At 30.6% G+C, this 27,977-nt stretch overlaps 1 protein-coding gene across 1 annotated transcript in view; it reads left to right on the plus strand.

Moving 5' to 3' along the window:
- LOC111683002 (ubiquitin-conjugating enzyme E2 G1) overlaps positions 1-23,157 on the plus strand; it is a 30,823-nt gene extending 7,666 nt beyond the window's left edge. Inside the window, exons 2-3 of the mRNA XM_023445024.2 lie at positions 22,053-22,155; positions 22,224-23,157. Of these exons, the coding sequence (XP_023300792.1) occupies positions 22,053-22,155; positions 22,224-22,581 (461 nt within the window). The 3' untranslated portion in view covers positions 22,582-23,157. The remainder of the gene's footprint in view (positions 1-22,052; positions 22,156-22,223) is intronic.
- Positions 23,158-27,977: the final 4,820 nt, after the last annotated feature.

Raw genomic sequence — 27,977 nt, forward strand, 5'->3', positions numbered from 1 at the left:
ACAGGGCGTTAAGGACAAATCTGTGTTGTGTACTTGGCATGATTTTGATAACTTTCTGACGGAAAGAATTCAAACATTGCAATGTCTTCACGACCTTAAAGGGACAAACTCTTCTGACGTGGAATCTTCAAAACATTCCTACGATGCTACTTCTACTAAAATGTCGTGTATCTTGTGTCCTAACCAGTCTCATTTTTTGCGAAATTGTCTAAAGTTTAAAAATCTTTCAATAATGGATAGAATTTCTACCGTAAACAAATATAATTGCTGTTATAATTGCCTTTCGAGGACACATAATGTCAGCAATTGTAAAGTTAATAGTAATTGTTTTATTTGCAATAATCGGCACCATTCTATGCTTCATATTCAGCATACAGAAACGCCTTCTGCTTCTACTGATCGCAATTCAGACGCGGTTCTACGAACCACTAACGCGCTACAAAATTATCCAACACCGAATACGTCGAATAATATTATGTCAAACCGTCAAGTATTTCATACTCGATATAATCAGTTCGTACTCTTAGGGACAGCGACTGTTACTATAAAACATAATAACAATAAGTATCAGGTCCGTGCTTTGATTGATCCGGGTTCGGAATGCTCATTTATTACAGAGCGATTACGAAAAAGGTTTAACATTTCCTCGCGTTCTACAAATGTTCAAATTTCTGGTGTCAATAATACTGCATCAGTAGTTTCAAGAAATATTTGTTCTTTGAAAATCGGATCTAACTTCGATTCTTTCGTAGAACTAAATATAAATGCATTTGTTTTACCAGAAATATCGACAAATTTGCCTACGACTTCCGTTAACGCCAGCATTCAAAAATTATTGCCAAATCTTCGTTTGGCGGATTTTAATCCTTTTGATAGCCGACCTATTGATATCCTTATTGGCGCTGATCTATACCCTTGGATTGTTTTACCGGATATACAACGAAACTTATTAGGGTCGTTATTAGCACAAAAGACGATTTTTGGCTGGATTCTGACAGGTCCAGTTAATCCTAATCAATTTAATTCAGTTATTAACTTTCCGGAATATTCGACTTGGTCGCATAGGAACTGAAATACTTTTATCGAAAAATTTACTTCATTATCACTAAATAAGCTCACTAAAATATGTTTACGTTTTGCCTAATATTTAAGTATTTAGTTTATACAGTTGATGGATCTGTCATAAAACCAACCATGATTCATTCGGCTTAAGATATTGCGAATGAATTATTATATTTTAATTTGCTTCATTCGGCTTAAGATATTGCGAATGAATTAATAGTTACAATATGCTTGAGATATTGCAAGGTGGCCGGCAATGTTTAAGCGAGTTTTGTTGCGAGCTGCATTTTGGTAATTGCTCCTTTTAATGAATAATACTATTTTTAACAACGTTAGAATCTAATGCCAATTTTATACATCTTTGCTGGAAGATTGTAACGAGTAAACCGTTAACGGTACTTAAATATTGTTTGCCACCAAATTAAGCTTGTTTTTTACACGGTCTTAAGATATTGATGTTGTCTACGACAAGCACTACGTGCACATTATTTTTTACATAAAAAACCTGCAAACCTTCTACGAGGTAATATTGGGTTCTAAATAAAAGAGATCTACGTCTCATAAAATTTGAAACTTTATTTTGTTTTATTTTCATAAAAACTTGGACAAATTGGATTGATGCCAAACAGTACTTTTTGGTTATTCGGATGTTTAAGGGGTGAAAATTGTACCTATTTTTGGTACTTTTTTCATAAAACATTGATTTTGGTTTATTATCTTATACATATAAATACGTAATAACGGGCTCCCACTACGATGTTGCAACATTTTGGAATAGAATTTTTATTTCGTTAATGGGTAGAAAAAAAGTACCAAAAGGGGTAAAAACTGGAAATTTGATTTTATTCAAACACAATGATCCAATTTAGATAAAATTTTTAGATTTAGAAACACTAAATATGCTAATGAGGTGTTATTTGGAAAACGGTACCAAGTGATATTTTTTGGTACCTTTTCATTCTCCATCTGGTAGTTTTTGAGTTTTATTTGATATTGAAATCGAAACAAGAAATTAATAATAAAGAGACTTTTCAGTACTTTTTCGTTCTACACAAGTATTTTTTTGAGTTTTCTTTAAAATTAAACCTAGAAGCATGAAATTAAGCATGTAGAGCCCGGATTAAGTGAGAATCTAAAAAAAGGGGACTGGTACTTTTTCGTACTTCGACTGGTACTTTTTGAGTTTTCTATAAAATTTAACCTAGAAAAATGAAATTAAGCATGTAGAGCCCGGAGTAAATGGGAATCTATAAAAGGGGACTTTTTGGTACTTTTTCGTTCTTCAAAAGGTACTTTTTGAAGTTTCTATAATATTGAACCTAGAAGCATGAAATTAAGTATGTAGAGCCCGGAGTAAATGAGAATCTATAAAAGGGGACTTTTTGGTACTTTTTCGTTCTTCAAAGGGTACTTTTTGAATTTCCTATAATATTGAACCTAGAAACATGAAATTAAGTATGTAGAGCCCGGAGTAAATGAGAATCTATAAAAGGGGACTTTTTGGTACTTTTTCGTTCTTCAAAAGGTACTTTTTGAATTTACTATAATATTGAACCTAATAACATGAAATTAAGTATGTAGAGGATGGATTAAGTGAGAACCTATAAAAGGGGACTTTTGGTACTTTTTCGTTCTTCAAAAGGTACTTTTTGGATTTTTGTATAATATTGAACCTAGAAACATGAAATTAAGCATGTAGAGCCCGGAGTAAATGAGAATCTATAAAAGGAGACTTTTTGGTACTGTTTCGTTCTACAAAAGGTACTTTTTGAGTTTTCTATAAAATTTAACCTAGAAACATGAAATTAAGCATGTAGAGCCCGGAGTAAATGAGAATCTATAAAATAATAAATAAAAGGGGACTTTTCGTTCTTCAAAAGGTACTTTTTGGATTTTTGTATAATATTGAACCTAGAAACGTGAAATTAAGCACGTAGAGCCCGGATTAAGTGAGGACCTATAAAAGGGGACTTTTTGGTATTTTCCGTCCTTTAAAAGGTGCATTTTGAATTTTCAATAATATTGAACCTAGAAACATGAAATTAAGCGTTTAGAGCCTATTTTTAAGTGAGAACCTATAAAAGGGCACTTTTTGGTACTTTTTCGTTCTTCGAAAGGTACTTTTTGTGTTTTTTTATAATATTGATCCTAGAAACATGAAATTAAGCATGTGGAGTCCGGAGTTAATTAGAATCTATAAAAGCAATCAGGGACTTGAGTGAATGAAAATTTAAACTGGAATATTTTTGAATTTTCTATAATATTGAACATGAAATTATAATATTAACATGAAATTAAATAAAATAGGTCCTTTGGTACTTTTTCGTACTTCACTGGTACTGGTACTTTTAGAGCTTTCTAAAATATTGAATATACAAACATAAAAAAAACAAGTAGGAAAGTATAGTCGGGCATGGCCGACCATATAATACCCTACACCATGAGTATATTTTTACAATTTTTACTTTAATAAAATTTTTATTTTTTTTGTAAAGAAACTTTTATGTTGAATATTACCATAATTCCAAAATATTTAAGCCATTTATTGATAAAAAACTAAAATTTCTAAACTAGGCTTTATATAGGTCAAATATGGGCCGATCCTCGGTAAATTTGGGAAAAGGATATATTTCTAAATAACAGTTAGTTTTGTTGAGTTTCATTGCGATACAAATGGTTACAAGTCAATTTTAGACGTTTAAGACATTTTTTGAAGGGGGGTTTGTATGGGGGCTAGGGTCAAATATAGGCCGATCCTTACAAAAATCTGCAGTGTCATTTATACTTATATAAAACTTATTTGTGCCAATTTTTACAGAGATAGCAGAATATTTGACGTAATTATAGCATAAAAAGTTCAAATCGGGAGCTACGGTTGTATGGGGGCTAGGTGAAATAATGGACCGATTTCAACCATTTTCAATAGGCTTCGTCCTTGTGCCAAAAAACATGCTTGGTCCAAATTTCATCAAATTATCTTGAAAATTGCGGCCTGTACCTTGCGCACAAGGTTTACATGGACAGCCAGCCAGCCGGACAGACGGACGGACGGACGGACATGTCTTAATCGACTCAAAAAATGATTCTGAATCGATCGGTATACTTTAAGGTGGGTATTGGACCAATATTTTTGTATGTTACAAACATCAGCACAAACGTATAATACCCTCCCCACTATAGTGGTGTAGGGTATAATTAAACACGCAGTATCCCAATTGAACGAAAATTGAAAAAGCATACTCTGGTACTTTTTTGTTCTTTTACTAATACTTTTCGAATTTTCTATAATATTGAACCTAAAAACATTAAATTGGACATGTAGCTTCCTGATTGTATAAAATCTTTATGCGATTTTTTTGGTTTCTGGTTGAAAATTAAACATGCGTCATCCTGATTTAATGAAAATATATAAAAAGGCACTGTCTGGTACTTTTTCGTTCTTCAACTGTTTTTTCTAATTTTCTGTAATATTGAGAATAGAATCATAAAATCAAACTTAAAGAGTTCTCTAAAAGGGGAATTTTTGATATTGCAGATATATATACATTTACAATAATGATATTTATTTTATTCCATTACGATGAGGGTAGCAAAGCACACTGGTATAGCTAGAAAGTTTTAATAAATAATTAATAAAATTTAATTAATACTAAAGTTGTTCCATACAATTGGAAAAATTGTTTTTTTTTTTTTTGCACGTGTATGCTATTGCAAGTGTACGATATTTTAGTTAAATAACTTTTATCTAATTTACTATTTCTACACACTTTAAACATATTTGACATCCTTCGGCAAAAAGAAAAATAAATCAAATTTATTTTACAACAAATTATTATGGTTTTGTTTTATGAATTAGGGATATTGCCCTACAAACATACATATATTAGATAAATCCACCTTTTTTTATTCAAAAAATCCAGTTAGATTTATCAACTGTATAACTACCATTTTTGCACTATTATTTTTTTCTTAAACTTAATATTAGCTTACACAATGTTTTTTTTTTTTTGGAAATAATGATGACCAAATCGAAATTTCGAACTTCAAAAACAAAAAGTCATTAAAAACCCTCTAATCAACATTAGTAATAATTTATGACCATTTTAATTTTTACCCTCATAACTAACAAGAGCTATATAATATCTGTAAGAATCGAAGAAAACCCGAGCAACGCCGGGTACATTTAGCTAGTATAATATAATACTTTGACTAGTACCGATTATTGGATGGGTCACAATTTTTTACACATTAACGTGAATAAGACAAAGGCTATGAGTTTCGGACTAAATAATAAATCCCTTCTTAATTTAAGGATGTCCCATTATCCTGTCGAAATTGTTGATAATCTGCGCTTTTTAGGTGTAATTTTAGACGAAAAACTTACTTTTGTAAAACATATGAACTCAGTAAAGTCTAAAGTTTGTTTTATTTTGAGAAGGTTGTATAGCCTGGGATATTATCTTCCTCTAAATATCAGATTTATAGTTGCTAATTCGTTACTCCTTTCAATTATTAACTACGGTTTGGAAGTCTATTCTGCGGTGAAACGTTCTACCCTGAAATTGGTCAATAAGATAGTCAATAGAATTGTTAGGTACATTTATGGATTGACGTTACATGACCATGTCTCTAACTATGTTAAATGTTTCCTTGGTTTATCCTTTTCTTCGTATATAAGACTGAGGCTACTTTTAACATTTTACAAGATAATTTATACAGGATATCCGAGGGCATTAAGGAATATTTTTTTATTTTCCCACTCTATTCGTTCGCCTCAGAACATATGAACATTCATTCGTGGTCAGAGTTTCTCGAATCTGGAATAGACTACCAAACAATCTTAAAATATTCTCATTTAACTTGCTAAAAGCTAAATTGGTTTTCTACGATTTCCTATCCTCCGAATTGTCTTAATATTCCTTGTTAGTGTGATGCAAAGCTTGGAAATTATTTGGAATTAATTCCCTTATATTTTTAATTCGGCTTTAAATTTTTGAATGTATCATTCTTTAAAATCATTCTTTGAATTTTAAATTCTGAAGCTGAATTCCTAGGCTTTATATTCTATTGAATTAATTCCTAAGAGAATTCATTCTTTATAGGAATGAATTCAATGGAATGATCATTCATATTTGTTTAATTCCTTCTATTACAAATTGAATGAAAGAAAAAAATAATTCAATTTTTAATATACAGAATGCTTTTGAATTATAAAACAAAACTTTCATTTAATCTATTTCAAATTGAATGGTTGAAAAATTTTTAAATTCAATTTTTAATAGATTGAATTCAAACAAAATTTATATCATTCAGAGGGAATTTAAAAATCAATAGGAATTGTTGAAATTAATTCTAATTAATCGTTGTTTCGCACCACGAAATTCTTTCGTAATATATACGAAATTGTAAGAAATATTTTAGTATAATGCAAAATATTCTTGAAAAAATTAATTTATATAAATTGAAAAAAAGGAATTTTGAATAAATATGTTAAAATTTACGAAATATTAATTTATTCAAACATTTTTGTTCATTTTAAAATAAGTTTTCTAATTTTAGTTCAAAATTATTCTCCACACGAATTTTCATTTTTTTTATGAAAATAATTCGTGAATAATATTATACTTTTTCTTAAATTTTATAAAAATGTTGTAGTTTTATTTAATCATAATATAATTAATATCATTATGTTTAATTTCGCTAAAATTTAAGAAAAAAATATTACGAAAGGTTTTCGTACTTTCGTAAAAACAGAAAAGGGTTTTATTAAATAATATTTCGTATTATACACGAAATTTTTGTAAATATTACGAAAATAAAAGTTACGAATTTTTTTCGTAAAGTTGAGCATGGATTATTTTCAGTGCATATATGGCCCATAAGGGCTCGGTTAAATAAATAAATGAAATAAAAAATTTTTTTTTTGATAAATCGTTTAATTGATAATTTTTTAAAAATAATATTTTCTGTGTGGAAGGAATTCAGCAATTTTAATCTTAATAGTAAAATAGTATGGTAGTTTAACTCCAATATTAATAAATTGTATATAAATATACCATTTAAAACTTTTAACCCTGTGTTGGGTTAGTACACTAAATTTTTAGTTTTATAAATAACTAGATGTATTTTCTATTACTATAAATTGTAGTAAAAATATAACCTTCAATAGTCAAATTTAATGTTTTCGTTAAAAAAAATTATGTGTTTAAGCGAGTTTTGTTGCGAGCTGCATTTTGGTAATTGCTCCTTTTAATGAATAATACTATTTTTAACAACGTTAGAATCTAATGCCAATTTTATACATCTTTGCTGGAAGATTCTAACGAGTAAACCGTTAACGGTACTTAAATATTGTTTGCCACCAAATTAAGTTTGTTTTTTACACAGTCTTAAGATATTGATGTTGTCTACGACAAGCACTACGTGCACATTATCTTTTACATAAAAAACCTGCAAACCTTCTACGAGGTAATATTTGGTTTTAAATAAAAGAGATCTATCTACGTCTCATAAAATTTGAAACTTTATTTTGTTTTATTTTCATAAAAACTTGGACAAATTGGATTGATGCCAAACATTATGTATATTCATCCACCACAACCACCTCAAGTATGTTAGTACTGTGTTACGTCTTGTATTTCTGCGATTAGGGCTGTAATATTTATAATTCTATTGGCGCATTTATTTATTGGAACATATAAGTTGATAATATAAAATAGCCAGTATCCGAAATGGGTCTATTTATTAGCTGATAACTCGAACAGGATAAGGACTTAAAACCTTCAACGGTCGTAGTTATTAAATGGATGTGTTTGCAATTTACTAAACGTATGTAATTCTTTTTCATAGGGCCCCAGATAAAAAGCCAAAAAGGCTGAACATATGCACTGAAATAATTAGGATTTAATGTCATAATATCCTTCAATAGTGAACAAATAAAAACACTTCTATAAAAGCGTGATGCACGATTGTCAGATCGTACAACGTTGTCAGTAAAATGTTCAGAAAATCATGTAATGAAATTTATCTTTTTACAACTTTTCGCTGATTTTCGACCGGTAATTTTGTTCTCAGATGAGCTACAATTTTTGACAACTACAATAGTGAACAAATAAAAACACTGCTATAAAAGCGTAATGCATGGTTGTCAGATCTTACAACGTCGTCAGTAAAAAAAAACACTGCTCAAATGACGTGCGACTATAACGAAACTCAACAGTGTTTATAAAAAAAGTATAAAACATAAGTAGTTGTTAATTGTTTAAGATACACTTATTAGAGGTATTTAATTATATGTACATTTGTGTTCGACGTAAAATCAAGGAACGATTTTTGCTTTCCAAAGGTATCGTCCTATTGAAATTTATGTATGTATGTATGTATGTATGTATGTATGTATGTATGTATGTATGTATGTATGTATGTATGTTTGTATGTTTGTATGTATGTATGTATGTATGTATGTATGTATGTATGTATGTATGTATGTATGTATGTATGTATGTATGTATGTATGTACAGTATTAGCCAAAACAAAGTTCTAGTTATTAAAAACAAGGCAAATTTAAAAGATATTACACTTTTTATTTATAGTTTTGGTAGGTCGCTAAGAATGGGTAACAAAAAGTTTGTATATTATTTAATAAAGAAAAAAATTTAAGAAAATATTCATATTCTTCAGAATTTCATTGGTCAAAACATTAGCACCCCTATGACAAGGATTTTTAAATCGAATTTCTTCATTATTTTTTTTTATAGATTTTAATTAGATTTCAATAAAAAATAATTTTAAATATAAAAATATCCTTTTTACCTTAATTTTTAATGTTAAAATTATTTTTTCACACTTTATTGGCCGTATAGCAACAGGCATCTGAGCAAATTTCGTAAATAAGATACAGAAACAATGAACATTTTTTCCAAATTGTTAAAATGTCTCCAAAATTAATTTTTGAGATGAAAAAGTTTTATATTTAGCTATTGATAATGATAACAGATAGAATAATGCTGAAATAAGTTAAATTTAATATAACATAAAAAAATAAAGTAAAAAGGATATTTTTATATTCAAAATATAATTTATAATTAAAAAATTTCAAAGAAGGAATTGAAAAATCCGATTTAATAAATCATTTTTATGGGGGTGCTAATGTTTTGACAAATGAAATTTTGAAGAATATGAAAGTTATAATTAATTTTTTCTTCAATAAATAACATACAAATTTTTTGTTACAAAATATTTCATCATGATATTTTTGTATTTATCATAATATTTCGTTTAAATATTTATCAGTAAAATTACAGTTTCTAAAAAAAATAAAAAATACATATAATATAAAGATAATATACTTACAATACTTAACACAATTCGCAAATTTCAATTTGCCGATTTATATAAAATTTTGGTTCATAAAAAAATTTAAGTATAATTTCATAAAAATACTAGTATTTTTAAGCCTGTTATGAACATAAATCATTTTCTAAACCGAACCTTACATGATTGATTAAATACCAGTCAATCTACAACAATTGTTTGGGTCCTATCGTTCTTTTAAGAGACTGACGGTCTAGATCGTTTGAGAATAAGGACCTAGAAAATTTCAATGTTACAAATGAGATCAAAGATTTATAGTCGAAGCTAGATAATTCAAATTAATGTTTCACGTTTCTTAGCTTTTTAATCACTTTCTGGTTAACTGTTTTTCAAATCAGCCGAAAAAAACGAACAGTTAAGAAGACGTTTTGTACCTATGTATATCGAAAATTTATGGTGAAGCTAGGATGTATGATAACTTTTAACACATACGAACACCACTATGTGATAAAAGACCAAAAATAAGAATACCCGTGTCTTCCAGTTTTGCCCAAAGTCATGCACTTTTTTAGTTATAGGCATCCAAAGATTTGGGTCCTCGGTGTCATTTTTGAAAAAAGTTATAATTTTCTCAAGCTCACATCTTGCATACCCTTCGGAATTTTGATTTACTCTCTGAGGGAATGTTGTTGCTCTTATCACAAAGAACCAAAATTGTGAACATATAAAGCCGCGGTGGCCAGAAAGAGAATTTTTAAAACGCATATGTGTAGTGCAAAATATAAAAGAGAACATAAATGAAAATATGTGTACTTTACACTGAAAAAATATATGTTTGTACATTTTGCGTTATTCATATTATTAGTATTATAAATGAATAACGGAAGGAATGTATGTATTGATGCACATTATGATGTAAAAATGTGTTGATGTATGTATGAATGTACATATGTAGGTATTGATATATGTATATAGTTTGTGTGTGTATTAAATAGGTACTCAAATGATTAACAGTCGATCGTTTAATCGTTACAATTTAAGCGAATAATTGCTTGAACAAATAAAAATAAATAACTATACATACATATGTATGTCTAATAGATCATTCTACAAAAAGTATTCTTACATTAATTTGTAATGGCTTTTGAAAATATTCTCTGTGTATCATTCCATAAAGAGAGCAACTAAATTAAATTGTTTTTGTTTTGTGCATAGTTTTTTTTTGTTGCTGAGAAAATTTGTACTGCGTGTGTATAAGTGAGAATAACACATTGCCCGCAAGGGCATGTTTGGCCGCCAATGATATAAAGCCAAAAAATTATCTTCATGATCAGGATCGCGAAAATTAATTTTTGTTTAAATTTGTTTTCCTTGTTCAGTCTTACAAGTTGCAAACCGTTTAAAATTTAAGGAAACAGTTAACTACATCTGAACTTCCTAGGAATGATAGATAAGTCGTAAAAGTGAAAAGTTTCCTGAAAATTGTTTAATTGCATTTGGTTTTTCCTTACTTCAACATTAGGGTGTCCCGTGGGCCACTTTTTAGGAGGAATACCTCTATAACGATGCGTTTCAATGAACTAAATGCGGGAAAAATAAAAAAAACATTTTTTTAAAAAGGTCCTCAGTTCCCTACCTGCGATTGAACATTTTTTTCTGCAATCTTTTGGAATTGGGTGAAATTGGGTGCGAAAAATAAATAAAATTGTTGTTAGTGTATATCTTGTCCGCAAAATGACATTTATTGTATTATAAGGGGCATACAAATTTCAAAAAATTCTGAAATGCACTAAACCAAATACCAGATAATTTTTGGAATATTTTTCTGTATGAGTTAAATTACCACCACAATTTTGACATTAATTTCGATAAAAAGCAAAAACAAAATGCCTCTCAAACCCACTAAAAATCATTTTGTGGATCAGAAATATTCTATAATTTTTTGAAATTATTTTTCCCGTAATCAGCTCAAAATTACGGATTTTTCGATACCCATTTCAAAAAAATCGAAAATGTTTTATTTTTCAAAAATTAAACTGAGACAGGATTATCAGGAAATTTTTTACTTTTTCGACTTGAATATCATTCCTATGAAGTTCATATGTACTAGAAAGTTGATTATTAAGATCTTAGGTACATTTTTGTAGTTAACTGTTTCATTAAATTTTAAACGGTTTGCTATTTATAGGTCTGAAAAATGAAAATAATGAAAAACAAATTTAATTTTTGAAGATTCTGATCATGAAGATAACGTTTTTTTACTAATTTATTTCTTAAGAAAAAAAAAGCAACAACATTTCCTCAGAGACTAAATCAAAATTCCGAACGGTTTCCAAGATATGAGCCTGACTTTTCCAAAAATGACACCGATGCCCCAAATCCTTGGCGGTCTATTACTATAAAAGTACATGACGGCGAACCTCACTTTTTACCGAACTATAAAATTTGGTGCACACAATCGTTTCATACATACAAAATTTTTAAGTTCTGATATTGTATATATTCTAACAAATTTATCGCAATTTGAATTATTATATACTGTAATTAATGGACATGTGTTGTAGTTTGACAATACTTTATTTGAAATATTATGGTTTTAAAATAAGGATAATAAAATAAAAAATGTCCTTGAGTCAAGGAAATCTTAAAAAGGGTATCTCCAATTTTCATTATTCATTTACTAAAATTTGTTTATAATATCAACAACAACATATAAAAATTAGAGTTGAATCATGAAGGGCTCCATAGAAAATCAAATTTTAGTAAACCAATCCATTTTACTTCCGCACAAAAATAAAAATTTTTAATTTTACCTTTTTGTTAAATCAAACAAAATTTGAACATTTCTAGTAGATTATTTAAGGCTCACAAGGTATAAACATTAATAAATTTAAATATATATATAAGACCTTATGTAATTGAGTAATTAACATACTGACATAAAAAACATATATATAGGGGAATTTTTTCACAAAATTGCAAAACTTAAAATGATAATAAATTAAACACTGATGGTTTACTTTCATTTCCTCGTTGTTACACAGTGTTATCAACTGAGATCATAAATAACCACTCCTTTGAAAAATGTTTGGGATCATGTCGACACAAAATACATTTTGGAATATAGCTTTATTCGTAGTTACCCTAGGAAAATTAGGCAAAAAAGAGCAATCTGGGGAATTTCAGATTACTAAATGAAAAATAGCTTTTCCTTTCCATAATTTGTAAGGAATTAAAAGTAGAGTATTTAAAAACCGAACCCAAAACCCGCTTTAACGGTATTTTACAAATTTTAAAACCGACGAGTTTCGAATGTTTCTAATTTTCAAAGTACCGGTAATTTTAAAATACTTTTTTGAATTTAAGGATTCGGCTATGTCTGAAACAGGAAGCAATTAATAAAATCTTATTCAATAACTTAAGCAAAATTAACACACAATATGCTTAAGAATTGTGTAGCAGACTTATGAACACCATTCATTATATATTATGATTTTATATACCTGGTTAAATGCAACAAAAGAACGGAAAAGTTGGAAATTCTTTTAACAATCTGTCCAACTGCAATATTCAGTGAGTAGGTTTTTTGAACATCAAAACGAGTAAAAACATCCCTTAAAAGTTCATCATTTTTAAAGTATTTCAGAATAAACCTGCTTTTGCAAAAAGTTTACGTACCAGATATGATCTTTTTATACCCTGCACCACTTTAGTGGTGAGATTATATTGGGTTTGTGGTGATGTTTGTAACGCACAATAATATTGGTCCTATTTCTACTTTAAAGTATACCAATCGGCTCAGAGTCATTTTATTTAATTGATTTATTTATTAGTAATACTAAAAGCCTTTGCGGCCAACAACGTGTTACATATGTATCTTAAGTATTTTTTACATGTTTCTGTTATTAAACATATTATTATATAATTTATTATAATAGAAAATTGAAATGTACACTCCTAATTTCTCGATATGATGTATAAAATCAGTGCTAACTCTCATTCTACTATTTGGGTAGACATTATAAATTTATTGATCATTAAATTGATCGAGAAGTCATTTACGAAATAACCTGCAAGAAAACGAAAACTTTTGCATAAATATGTAAATATTCCAGTATCTTGCAGTTATTACAATGGACAATCGTTCATAGACAGAACACGTTATAAGCGATAAGATAATTTGTGGATATCTGATTCTGAATCATTTTCTGAGTCGATGTAGCTATGTCCGTCCATGTAAAACTACAAGTCGCAATTTTAAAGATAATTCAATAAAATTTGGTACATGATTTTCTATTGTCCCAGGGACGAAGCCTATTGAAAATGGTTAAGATTCGTCGATTATTTCCCCTAGCCTCCATACAACTTTACACCCGAATAGGACTTGTAAACCTTGTAATCAAACTACAGGTCGCAATTTTGGAGATAATTCAAATTGAAATTTGGCAATTTGTAGTAGACTAAGCCTGTTGAAAATTAACATCGGTCCATTATTTCACTTAGCCCCCATACAACTGGACCCGCCGAATAGTTCATAATTATGTTTAATATACTCATATGTTGACAAAAAGCTGCAAAACCAAGTTATATACTAGGCTTGATGACCCTCATGAACTCTATAATTATAGGGTCTCATTTGACCCTAGCACCTATAAAAAGCCCCCTTCAAAATTTGACTTAAGTGTTCACAGTTTTATTCAACAATCTTTCTATCTATCTATCTATCTATCTATCTATCTATCTATCTATCTATCTATCTATCTATCTATCTATCTATCTATCTATCTATCTATCTATCTATCTATCTATCTATCTATCTATCTATCTATCTATTAATACTCTGTATTGTAGCCTGAAAATACCTTAAATATGATTATGATACACCGTATCAAAATACATGTTGGTGCTAAATTTTAAACTCCAGCAATTAAAATCAACGCCCCTATCAAAGAAATTCTAAATTATGTTCTAAATTTACCTTAAAATTCATGAAAATTTTAAATTTCTTTCGAATTTTTAACTTCCATGATTCGGCCTATTTGACCAACAAAAACCGATTTGAATTTAGTTGAAAATGTTAAAAATTACTATTTATACCCAACACACCTTAGGGGGGAAGGTGGTGATGTTTGTAACGCACAATAATATTGGTCTTATACCCACCTTAAAGTGGGTATATAAGATTTAGCTATGTCCGTCCGTCCATGTAAACCTAATCAAACTACAGGTTGCAATTTTGAAGATAATTCAATGAAATTTAATACACGATATTCTGTTTCCCCCGAATAGGGCTTGTAAGCTTTTAATCAAACTACAGGTCGCAATTTTGGAGATAATTCAATAAAATTTGGCACATGATCTTCTTTTGTATAGTAGACGAAGCCTATTGAAAATGGATAACATCGGTCCATTATTTCACATAGGGCCCATACAACTGAACGCGCCAAATAGGGCTTTTAAGTTCATAATTATGTTTAATATACTCGTATCTAGACCAAAAGCTGAAAAATCAAGTTCTATACTAGCCTTGATGACCCTGATGAACTTTATAATTAAAGGGCCTCATTTGACCCTAGCCCCTTTAAAAAGCCCCATCAAAATTATACTTAAATATACACAGTTTTATTAAATAATAAATGGCTTAAGTATATCTGAGGCAGGGTACAAGTCAATTTAAATGCTTTATTATGAAAACTAAATCACATTTTATTCGCATACAGGTGTAGGGTATTATATGGTAGGCCTCGCTCGACTATAACTTTTTAATTGTTTTTTAATGTTATTTAGGCCCTTTTGGTTTACGGTTTTTTATACAAAACCGTATTCGAAACCGGTTTTTGGAAAAGATCGGTTTTTTGAATGCTCTAAATTAAAGTCAGCGCTAAGAAAGATATTGGAGGTCAAAGGTTACAAAAATTGTTTTTTTATAATATCTTTCTAAACATGCGCAGTACGCATTTTTAAGTTAGTATAATTTTTATTTTATTCATTTTGGTTGAAGAATGTTTTTCCGTATTATTAGTTGTTTTCGAGGTATAGTGTATTATTTTATTTCATATGGGGGTGGGGGAGAGTCAATTATACCGTTTCTAATAAAACACGATAGAGAAATTTATATTCATAAAATAATTACTTATTTCGTTTGAACTCCATCGTGCTTTCAACAGACTGAAGGACAGGCATGGCTAGATCGTCTTAGTATTTGAAATCGTCCCAGAATATATACTTTTTTGAGTCTATGATCAATATTTCGATGTGTTACAAACGAAATGACAAAATCTATATACCCCCATCTTTAGTGGGTATAAAAAGAGTAAAAAGACTGTAGTATACATTAATATAGGAAACAATATTGGATATTAAAGATTGTTAAAGTCTGATCTCAATGAAATTTAGTGGAAATATTTTCCTGACTTTGTGGAAGTGGACTATTCTTTTTCAAATTATATTCATAATTTGATCCAAAATATGAATAGACGGACATTGTACTAGGGGCCAGATAGTAAAAATACACTATAACTCGGAAATAACTAAGTATTCCTCAACCAAAATGTAGAAAATTCAAATACTGAAGTTCTGTTGTTTTTCACGTCTCAATTGCTCTTGGTTGAAATCCTAATAGAAGACAGATATTACCTGATCCTTTTTGCCTCAGATCTTGTGACTCGCGAGTATATTAACACTTGCCGCCAGTACTTGTTTAATTAGGCCCTGCACCTTAACTTTTATCTTTTTATTATCCATGTTTGTTTTTTTCCAGTTTTTGGTCCGCAGGGTATATAATATTCCCAGGACAATCTGCCCTCCCTCTGCTTAAGTGAGTCTATAGCTGGGTAGGTTATTTACAAAAATATATTTAACAAAAACATTACAAATACTGATGCATACTCAAAGTATATTAGAAGCATGTTACAAGTTATAAAAACATAAAAATATATATTGGTAAAGATATTACATATTATTTCCTATAATATAGTTTATGTTAATAGTTCGATAATTTATATTTTTTCATTAGTTTGTTTTTTTTTTTTTTCGTTGCCCAATTAGTGGTAAACTGAAAAATGTTCGCTTTATTGTAAAATATTCATTATGACAGTGAAAAATTCCTAATAACACATGTTTACAAATAAATATTTTTGTTTGCTATGTCCGGTAGTTAATTAACAATTTTTATTTTTTTCTATACATCGAAATTTTGAGATAAAGTGGTTTTTGTTAAGCAACCTTCCTTATTAGTGATGGAAAAATACTTGAAAATGAGAATTGATTTTTGGGTGTTTGCTAGGGTATACAATTATTCGGGTTTTTGTCTTATTCGGTTTATTTGACAAATAATTATTTGAGATTTTACGTTAGCCGTTTAATAATCTGATAATTAAAATTTTTTCGGTTATTCGAATAACTATATGTTATTATTGCTTTTCACAATAATTTTCTTCATATACATGTGAAAATTGATTCCTCTTATAGAATTGCGTACTCCGATTTTGATGTCCTTATAAAAGGATTTCAAAGTTTAAAGGACTACAAACGAATATTTAAAATATTTATATGTACTTTATAATGCTAATATTGGCCTCAAATGAAAGCTGGGAATCTGTACATTCTATTTATATTATTTACCTGTCTCACTTAGAAAAAAAACGAAAAAGAAATTAAATTTAAAAAGGTTTCATTTTCGACTCTAAGTACACAGAGTTAATACTAATGGTCCACAGTTTCCTGTACGCATAGATTTATTCATGTTTGAAAATAACTTTTTCACGAGTATAAGCAAGATTATTATTTTCTTTTTTTTCACTTCAATTCATTGTTTAATTTTTTATCAAGTACTAGAAATTATTCCTTTTTATGTGAAATGCTTTTCTATATAAAGACATTACTGTTTTTAAGATTTTCATTCATACGTTCATTGAACACTAGTTCAACTATAACTGTTGCTGAAAACTTATTAGAAATACTTAAGAACACAACAATGTTCCCAAAAAAATTGTTGTAAAAATAGAAGCGATATAATTATTTCCATAATTTCTTTTCAAAAATCATCAAATAAATTTTCTTTATTATAGAAAATTGATTAAGAAATTAAGAAAAGAAGGAAATTTTTTAAAAAAATATTAAATTTTGTAGAAAATACATAGTAATTTTACTGCTAAATAGTGAGTTTTTCCTTATCGGTTAATTGATAGAAATTATTCGGTTTATTTGTAATTAGAAATTTGACAATTTTCATTTATTCGAACGATTAATCGTAAAAAATAAATCGATTAATCGAACGACGGTTAATCGTTTGAATACTCTAGTGTTTGCACCACAATCAACTCAGACAAAAATCAATAATATATACGCTCAATTAACCCAATTTTTATTAGATTTTTTTATTTTTGGCTCGATTTTTAGTATTTTTTAATTAAAAAAAATAAAATTTTTAAAAAAATTTTGACATTTAATTTCTGAATTACAAATTTACGGATCTGAATTTATGATGCATAATAGTTTATTTCTTACATTCCCACTTAAACTTTTTCCAAAAGACTTTTGGAAGTGTGAGTGATAAAAATGGCATTTATTTACAAAAATTTAGGATTGTTGCAAAGTAATTTTTAATATTTTCGTGACAGAATTCCATTGTTAGAGAGCTATGAGGAAGACCAGTAAAATTGTTTGTATAAAAAATGAATATATATTCCTAAATATTTAATATTTTAATTTAACCCTTTTTTAACATTTTCTTTCATTATGAATAATTCAAAAATTTGACGACCTATATTTTTTTAAATGTTTTTTTCTGGATTTAAGCGGTCCAAAATAATGATATCCATGTAGGTTTTATATCGTGAGCAAAATTGTTGTAAACTCTAGTGTAATTAATTTGAAAAAATACATTCCACACTACAATACATCTACATTTTAAAGGCCTGTCACACATAACGATGATAATCGTTTCAATTTCGTCTAAAGACTTTTGTTTGATTCTCATTTAATTTTTTCTATCGAAAAAAAAAATTATTTTTTAATAAAAAGGTGTCATTTTAAGATTAAAAACTTTCAAAGCATTAATATCCTTCAAAGTTGTCTATATATGTATAACCTTAATTGTAAAGAAAATTACATTAAATTTATATTTTACTTGTTGTGCACGGACCGCGTTGCTGGGTCTTGATGAACATCTGGGCTTTTCACATAAGAATCAATACATCCCTCAATTTTAAAATAATAATCAGTTTAGCGGTTTAGATGTAACTGACTGAAAATTAAAACTTCGACGCCATCAGGTACCGTGAGAAGAGTTCCTGTAAAGTTTTAAATTTGTGCGATAGATGGCCTCGAACCAAGTATTTTAAAGTTTGATGGCTATATAAATCTTTACGTGTAGTGCCCACATGGCTAATCGCGGACCGGGCACCATTACCGATTACACTGTTCAAAAAAATAGGAGTGCGGTATAGTTTATAATCTAAGTTTAATTATTTTTCATTATTTGTAGTAAATATTAAAAAGATATTATAAATCTCTTACATTTAAATGACTTTAAGCAAAAATTTCGAACTTTATTCCATTAAATGATTATTTGAATACTTTATAAAGTTAATTTTTTTAAATCGTTCATAAAAACTAAAAATTTTATAAAAAATTTATAAACGTGTTTTAAAATTAATTAGGCCGTTTCAAAATAGTGTAGTTATAAAACATCGTGAATAATATTCAATTAGTTCAGATTAATCTGTAAAAAAGAAATTGAAAAAAAATCATAAAGCATATAGCCAAACCCATGAAGTCTACCAAGTAACACATTTAGTGGTGGAATGCATTTTTAATTCAAGAATACGAAAACAAACTATGTTTTTAGATCTAAATCTGAACTAATTCAGAAAATATTTAGGAAGTTAAATAATCGAAAAATATAAGGCTTTAACCAACTTTCAAAGAAGTGGTATAATAGGTATGATTCATAATGAGTCTTGGCAAAAAGGGTATAATCTAATAAATTGTAGAATGGAATCGTAGACCAAAGATTGCAGTTAAAAATATTATCCAATGATATGTTTTTATATTCCCAACAAACAAATTTGATAAATTATTAACTCCAAAATGGTGGAAGCTCGTTGCATAGGAAGTAGGCAATGACATGGCTGTTGACTTACTGATTGCAAAACAAATCATTAATAGGCGTTGCGTATTACATCTTTTAAGGGTTTCTGAATAAATTACTGCATATTTGTTGGTAAACGGCACGACAGAGATAAGTTTGATATTAATGAATTCCTATCCTAATATAGAAAGAATGTTGACAGTATTGAAAGGCAATTCTACGAGGCCTGACGCCTAAATAGCCAATTTACTCCCCTGACAAACCTAAAATGCCGCCTATAATACACCTAGCTACATCTCCTAAGTCATCATGGAATGTTTTTCCTAGCCATTTCCGCTTCAGCGTCTGTACACGAGTATGCATGCGTATTGTTTAGTTTATGTGTTAATACCATATCGAAGTTATACAAGCCAAGAACATTTTTAATAACTTTCTAAAATACAAAAAATTTCTTTGCATTTTGCTAGAATGTGATTATTCCTTACACCACTTTAGTGGGGAGATCAGTTTATTATTTCACCTGGCCCCAATACAACTGTACCCCCGAATAGGGCTTCTAAACCTTGTAATCAAACTAACTTACCTTAAAGTACTACTTTAATATTAGTATTAATTAATATAATAAAGAGTATAAATTAATTCAATATAATAATATGTATTTGAGTTCCATTAGTGAATGATAGAGTCCGACCGAACTCAAAAATTCGTTCGGTACCGAACACCCGAACATTGTTCGGTTTTCAAAGTTTGGTAACACCAATTTTAAAATATCATATTATGATTAAATAACGTCAGAATATTGTATCATGATATTTTTGCATTTATCATAATATTATTATACATTATCATATTATAATCCAAGGTGATCAAAATTTCGTTTTAAATGTGTATCGAAATCAAAATAAATTTTATCGAATCAGTAAAATTACAGTTTCTAAAAAAATAAAAAATTTATATACTATAAAGATAATATACTTACAATACTAAACACAATTCGCAAATTTCAATTTGTCGATTAATTTGAAATTTTGGTTCATAAAAAAATTAAGTATAATTTCATTAAAATACTAGTATTTTTAAGCCTGTTATTAACGTTAGTCATTTTCTAAAGCGAACCTTATATGGAGGCCATGTCAATGTAAACCGCTTTTGATTATTTTGAATACCAATCAATCTGCAACAATAGTTTAGGTCCTATCGTTCTTTTAAGAGTCTGACTTACTCACATGTCTAGATCGTTTAGGAATAAGAACCTAGAAAATTTTACAAATGAGATCAAAGATTTATAGTCGAAACTACATAATTCAAATTAAATGTTTCACTTTTTTTTAGCTGTTTAATCACTTTCTGGTTAACTGTTTTTCAGTTCAGTGTAAAAATATGATAAATAAACATTTTATAAAAAGTTCGGCGAACGGTGTTCGGTCAAAATTTCGCCGAACACCGAACATTGGCCGAACCTCACTTTTTACCGAACTCCGAACCCGTATCCGAACGTTTGGTCGGACACTAATGATAACATTTTTCCACTATCCTATTAGTGGAGAAAAAAATTTTGCACAAAGCTGTAAAAAATAGATTTTTACTATCACTAAATTAATTTTAGTGAAAATTTTTTTGTATCACTACCACTATTACTTAGGCCGGGTTTCTTACTCCTCAGTTAAACTAGGCTTAACTTGCTGTTAGATTAAACTCGGAACAAATTTAGGCGGACTTTAACCGATGATTGTGTTTTTCAGTTTTAGATTTAAGTTCAGTTAACTTTGTTAGTATTGCCAACTTTTTACTCAAAAACATAAACAATGAACAGCTGTTTTTTGCAAACAATACTATTGTAAAATGGAAAATTTTGGAAAAATGTTAAATAAACATTTAAAACAATAAAAAATAAAACAAAACAAATCAAAAAATTGCAATTTACTTAAAATATTAAGTTTTTGTTCTTCCGAAATCATTGTTTTATTGTTTTTGTTAATTATGTTTTCTCACTTATAACTTGAGTTTAATTGGCCAATTACACTCAGTTAAACTAAGATAATAAGTAACTTTACTGATAACTGAAAAACACGAAACATCTATTAAACCCGGTTTAACCAAAGAATGAAGATTATCTCTATCAGTAAAACCCGCCCTTAGTGACTCAATAGCTTGTAAACCTTGTAATCAAACTACAGGTCGCAATTTTAAAGATAATTCAATGAAATTTGGCACATGATCTTTTATGGTACCGTAGACGAAGCCTATTGAAAATAGTTAACATCGGTCCATATTTAACCTATTCTCCATACTACTGAACCCGCCAAATAGGGCTTTTAAGTTCATAGTTATGTTAAATATACATACTCGTATCTCGACAGAAAGCTGCAAAACCAAGTTCTATACTAGCCTTGATGACCTCATAAAAAGCTCCCATCAAAATTTTACTTAAATATCCGCAGGTACAATTCAACTTAAATGCTTTATTTTGAAAACTAAATCACTTTCGTAAAATTTCTTATAAAATTTTAAAATAGGTTGTTTTAGAAAATACATTTCTTATTTAATATCTATATATTCTTATTTAATATCTATATATTTTAGAATTAAACAAGAATCCAGTTGAAGGCTTCTCAGCCGGTTTAATCGACGAAAATGACATATTCCGATGGGAAGTACTTATAATTGGTCCACCAGATACATTGTAGTAAGTACAATTTGCTCTTATTTTTATAATTATTACATTTAATTTGGTAAATTTATTTTCATTTACAGTGAAGGTGGATTCTTTAAAGCTCATTTATACTTCCCAAAAGAATATCCTTTGCGTCCACCACGTATGAAGTTCGTCACAGAAATTTGGCATCCTAATATTGAAAAAAACGGTGATGTGTGCATTTCGATTCTACATGAACCTGGTGATGATAAATGGGGGTATGAAAAGGCTTCAGAACGTTGGTTACCTGTTCATACAGTTGAGACTATTTTGATATCAGTGATATCGATGCTCGCCGATCCAAATGATGAATCACCAGCTAACGTAGATGCTGCCAAGGAATGGAGAGAAGCGTATCCAGATTTTAAGAGAAAAGTTGCACGTTGTGTAAGAAAGAGTCAGGAAGAATGCTCGTAGAACTCGCCGTCGCTTGTATTTGTATATTTATATTAAACAGTTTGATACCAACATCAAAAACAAAAAACAATTATGATGAAAAACAAAACTCTGAAACTTAAAAAAAATACAAAAAATCTTATAGTTTGTTCAACTTACGCGTCGTCAAAATGCTGCATTTGCAAAAGGAACAAATATAAAAAACAAACTCTTCAAATGCATTATTTATTTCTCTAAATTGTCAGAGTTTATTAATATTATCTTTGCCTAAACCAAGATTCCGAAATTATGAAAACTACATTACCAATTTAGGAAATATTCAATAACACCAATTTCAATAAATCCGTTTTAAAATACTTTAAACTGAACCATTTTTTGTTTATTGTATTACATACAAACCTTCTTAATGCTTTTATTTTTTATTTCAATTATGTCATACAAAAAAGCACTCTTGGAATAGAAACTAAAACAAAAACATATATGTTACTGCTACGATTACGATTTAATATATATAATATGAAATTAAGCATTTAATAAATACCAAACTTCAGAAGGAAGAAATCAAATAAATAAATTATATTATATACTACAGCAAAAGTAATGTCTTCAATCAAACAATTGAAAGAAAAAGGTCAAAATGGAGGTTTGCAATTTCACAATTGGGACTTAAATCAATTACGAAATTGGACATGAGTTCAACTTGATTTAACCTTTTTAATTAGCATTTGTATATAAATACACTGATACAAACACCTTCAAAAAGTTTTGAAGGTGTTTATATCAGTTGTCACCTTCAGATTTCATACATTTAATTTTCAGATTTGTGCACTGTTGCGCACTCCTAAAACCAACCGACTGGCACGGCTTTACAAAATATATAGACTATTCATTACGTCACATGCCGCCCTGACCGTCGTCCCAGCGGCAAGAATCCCATCTCTATGTTACTGCTAAAAAACATGGTGTAGTAGGTTTGGTATATCTAATCCACCTTTTTGAACCCTCGCTTCACTAATTGGTGGTTCTAGATTTCTGCAAGGTCGCTTGGGTAACCCCTATTCTAAAACAAAGCAAATCCGCTACTCAAGTTAAAACCAACCCTAGGGGGGTTATCTCTATTACTACCAAACATAAAAGAGCATTTCCGGCTCGCCAATCACCAGCATGGATTCAGAGAAGCGCATAGCATCAGAACCGCCTTAACATAGATTACCTCGTGAAACCACCACCTTGGTGTTACTGCAATCCTGGGGAGCAGAGGTGTTACCAACAACTCTAGTCGGCCGGGACTATAAATTGGTATTACAGTCTACTGCCTGGCTTAGACCTTGCATAGATTGAAAAGAAGTCGAACCAGAGCACCACATAATCTGGTACTCCGGATCCACGTAGTGGTTTAAACCCTAATTCGCGGGGAGAGAATGTTGGTTTAAGGACTAATATATCCAATACCTAATGGGTTGGATAATTCACTCATCGAACAGGTCTGTGCACAAAGCAGCATATGCTGGATACCTGAACCCGATCGGTTTTGGGATATGATCATGAGAATGGAACTGATTCGATAAATTGGTGAACGATTGAGGAAGTCTCCATATATTGGAGATTAGTACTGATTTCCCAGCAAAAAAATAGTAAATGCTTGGGTTCAACTGATAATGAACTGGTTCATATTTAGGTGAAACATGCATGATTTAACATTAGCGTGTCATTGGTGTGCATGGGTTCGTATTTGGAAAAATAGTTTGCCATTAAAATGAGTGCTTATAACCAATGAACATTCAAAGATTCTCAAGTGAATTTTCATTGGTGCATTTTATTGATTTAAAAATGCATTAATAATGATATTTTGATTTAATTATTAATATTTAAATACTTTATTTGCGTGATATTGATAAAAATTAAATAAGATAAAAATAAGATTAAAGCCCCTAAGCAGTCAGTCACCTTTTTATTAACGTTTTTTTCTTATTAATGTTAAAATGAAGTTAATATTACTAATTTTAACAACAATCTAATAAAAAATTGATGTTATTTTTATTTTATGCACGTTTGTGTTAAATTCTAAGAGTATACCAAATTATAGTAAAATATTACAATTCCTAAAATAGAGTTACATGAATGAATTGGGTATATTTTTTCATGCCTTCACTTATGACAAATTTATTATTTATTTAGAATACGTACAAAAGAAATCATGAAAATATCCCTTCTTCTTGAACAACTTTAATTTTTTTTGCTGGGTTAGTATGCCATTTTCTCTTCGGGGAAGTTCTTCGGTGCTGTTGACATCTCACAGGATAAACTGATACATGCTACGCGACTATTTTTCGCGGCAATTATTGAAATTTATTGACTTTGGAATTCATATTTCCTTTGTCACATTATCGGTTAATAAAAGATGGCGCTGTTGCCAAATCAACAGAGTCCATCCCACCTGCGTAGTTGTAAACGGAAGAGATGTTCTCGGAAGTTAAGCAACGGGGCAGCAATGATCAGAGATTAGATAGCTCGAGTACTTCAGCAAAGTGCTTGTACATGGGCCGGCTCAATCCATGTACAAATATTGCCACCTAAGTTTTTCATTGAAGGATTCAGGGGCGATGGTAGACCGTTGTCGAGTTTACCCAGTGGATGAAAAAGACCACCGAGGCAGGTGTTCACGTAAAGCATTCCGACATTCATTCACTCCCCAATAATGTCAAACGCTGGATAGCTAACTATCTCTGTGGTAGACATGCGTTTGTTGAGTTTAGAGGTCAAAAAACAAAATATGTCACAAGGTGGAGTTATGTCACCTCTTAATGTCATACTCTTCAATATTTATCTTGCCAGACTTCCTGACCCCCCATTGATGTCTCTTTGTAGGGTTTTTTTGTTTTAATTAGGATGGCGGTGCATTAAGCACTCATATTACCAGGTTATCACATGTTGGTCTTCACCAGGTTATATCGTGAGTATTTTATGGTCTCCACCAGTTATTATTTATTTTTCATGTTCTCAAAACTTGAAAAACTTAGCATAAATACTAAACTGATTTATGTCATCCACTGGACATTTTTCTATGCTTATTTAAATACATCGAGCCCAACCTGAACATATCAGGACAAGGAAGGGAACATTTATAGAGTCAACCGAATAAGATATAGTACATTCATCGCCATTTAATCCAGCATGCTTCTTATTCCTACGACAAAAAAAAACATGTGACACATTACTATGAGTATATGAATGGGAGTCCATGTGCCCCTAATTCATTATTTATTTATTATCATAATTCAGTAATGTAAGCCATTATTCATTTAACTCATTCCCAACTTTCAGCACCAGCCTCGGCTGGAGCTGCGGGTGGCAACAAATCATCATCTTAAGTGGTTCCAGCGGGAAGAGGCAAGGGAAACCTTCGGCTGCTTCTCCTAAGGGTCCTTCTCTAAAGGGAGCCATTAGGAGAACTGGAGGTGGCCAGAACTCCAAGCTAAAGGGGCCCAGAATATCTTCGTCGCTGGGGACGGCTGGTAGAAACCCGCATACCATCTCTAATGAGCCTCGAAAGGGGACCATTAAAAGAGCTAGACCATTAGAAGAGCTAGAAGGTTGTTTAATAGGGCCAAGCTTACTAGACTTCCAGAAGATTGGAACAACTACAAAGTGAGTTTCAATAAGTATAAGGGAGAGATCAATAGAGCAAAATAGACATCATGGAGGAACTACTGTGAATCTGTTAGCAACGTAAATGAGATGTCTAGGTTCCGTAGAATTTAAGCAAAAGACCTCAAGGCCTTAGGTTATATTCAACGTGAAGACAACTCGTTGACGTAGTCTAGCTCAGAGACAATCTCTTTGCTTATGGAAACTCACTTCCCAGGTTGTGCTGACATAGATGATAGGGACTAAGGTCAAGGGGCTTCTAGTTATTCATCTGGACTTATTGATGAAATACTCAGTAGGGACAAATTGGGCTGGGCGGTGACCAGCTTTGACCCATATAAATCACCGTGTCCGGATGGTGTTTTCATGCTCTGTAATATTCCTGAAGACGCATTCTAGCTGTTATTTTCAACAGGTGTCTCCTCACGGAATACCTTCCAAGAAGGTGGAGAGATGTTAGGGTAATATTTATTCCTAAGGCCGGTAGGGCATGCCACTTGAAACCTAAGGATTTCAGGTCAATCAGCCTATCGATTTTTATACTGAAGACCTTAGAACGTCTGATAGATCTTTATCTCAGGAGCAATATAGATACCCGGCTTATTAGAAACGCTCAACATGCCTACCTAAAGGGTAAGTCGGTTGAAAATGTGTTACATGAGGTGGTTGGTTTTGTTGAGCACGGCTTAGAGCATAGGGAATATACTTTAGCCACGTTTTTGGACATGAGGGCGCCTTTAACAATATTAGAATAGAGGCCATCAGGTGAGTTGGATAGTATCGATGCTTGATAGCAGAATTATCAACTCAACCTTTGGGGATGATAGGATTCGCTAACGAGTTACCAGAGGTACACCACAAGTAGGAGTTTTATCTCCCTTACTATGGTTACTGGCGGTCAACTCTATCCTAAGGATCTTTGAATCTAAAGGTAGGAAGATAGTCGCTTATGCGGATGACAATCAGTGAGGTCGTGCAGTCAGCACTAAGTGATCTATCAACCTGGGCAAATAGGAATGGGTTGGGTGTGAATCCATCTAAGACGGAGCTAGTTCTCTTCACTAGGAAATGTAAAGTTGATAGTTTTAGCTTGCCGAAATTGAACGGCGTTGAACTGACTTTATCGGAAAGAGCCAAGTATCTAGGGACTTTCCTTGCCGGCAAATTGTCTTGGAAGAATGCCTATTACACGTGCAGAAACTCTTTTGGTAAGAATTAGGGTTTGTGACCAGACATGGTAAATTGGATTTACACGTCAGTAGTGGTAGGGATTAATACTCAGATTATATAGATAGATTAATACTCAGTAAGGCTCAAAGATGTGTTTCTATCGGCATAACAAGTGCCAGGGGTAATACACCGCAAGCGGCATTGGATATTATTCTGAATCTGCTCCCAATTGCGAAATATGTTGAGAGTGTAGCGGCTAGGAACTTATTCAGACTGTTTAAATCAGCACTAGTAAGGCCAAAGTGGGGAGGCGGCACTATAATACTGTACGAGGGGAGTACTTCTGATCATTTGGTTACGACCTTGGACTTCGGAGTAACAACCTCAATAGTGCTAACTAGTAGGGATGAGTGGGAAGGATCCGAAGTACTGTTTGGGGGTGTGCAGTTTTCACAGACGAATCCAAGATGGACTCTAGTACAGGTGCCGGGGTTTATTTGGTAGATAATATAAATGTATCCTACAGACTTCCGGACGGATGTAGCGTCTTTCAAGCGGAAATCCTGGCTATATGGAAATACGTGTACATTTTTAAGACA

This window comes from Lucilia cuprina, chromosome 4 (genome assembly GCF_022045245.1).
Source record: "Lucilia cuprina isolate Lc7/37 chromosome 4, ASM2204524v1, whole genome shotgun sequence".
Lineage (NCBI taxonomy): Eukaryota > Metazoa > Arthropoda > Insecta > Diptera > Calliphoridae > Lucilia > Lucilia cuprina.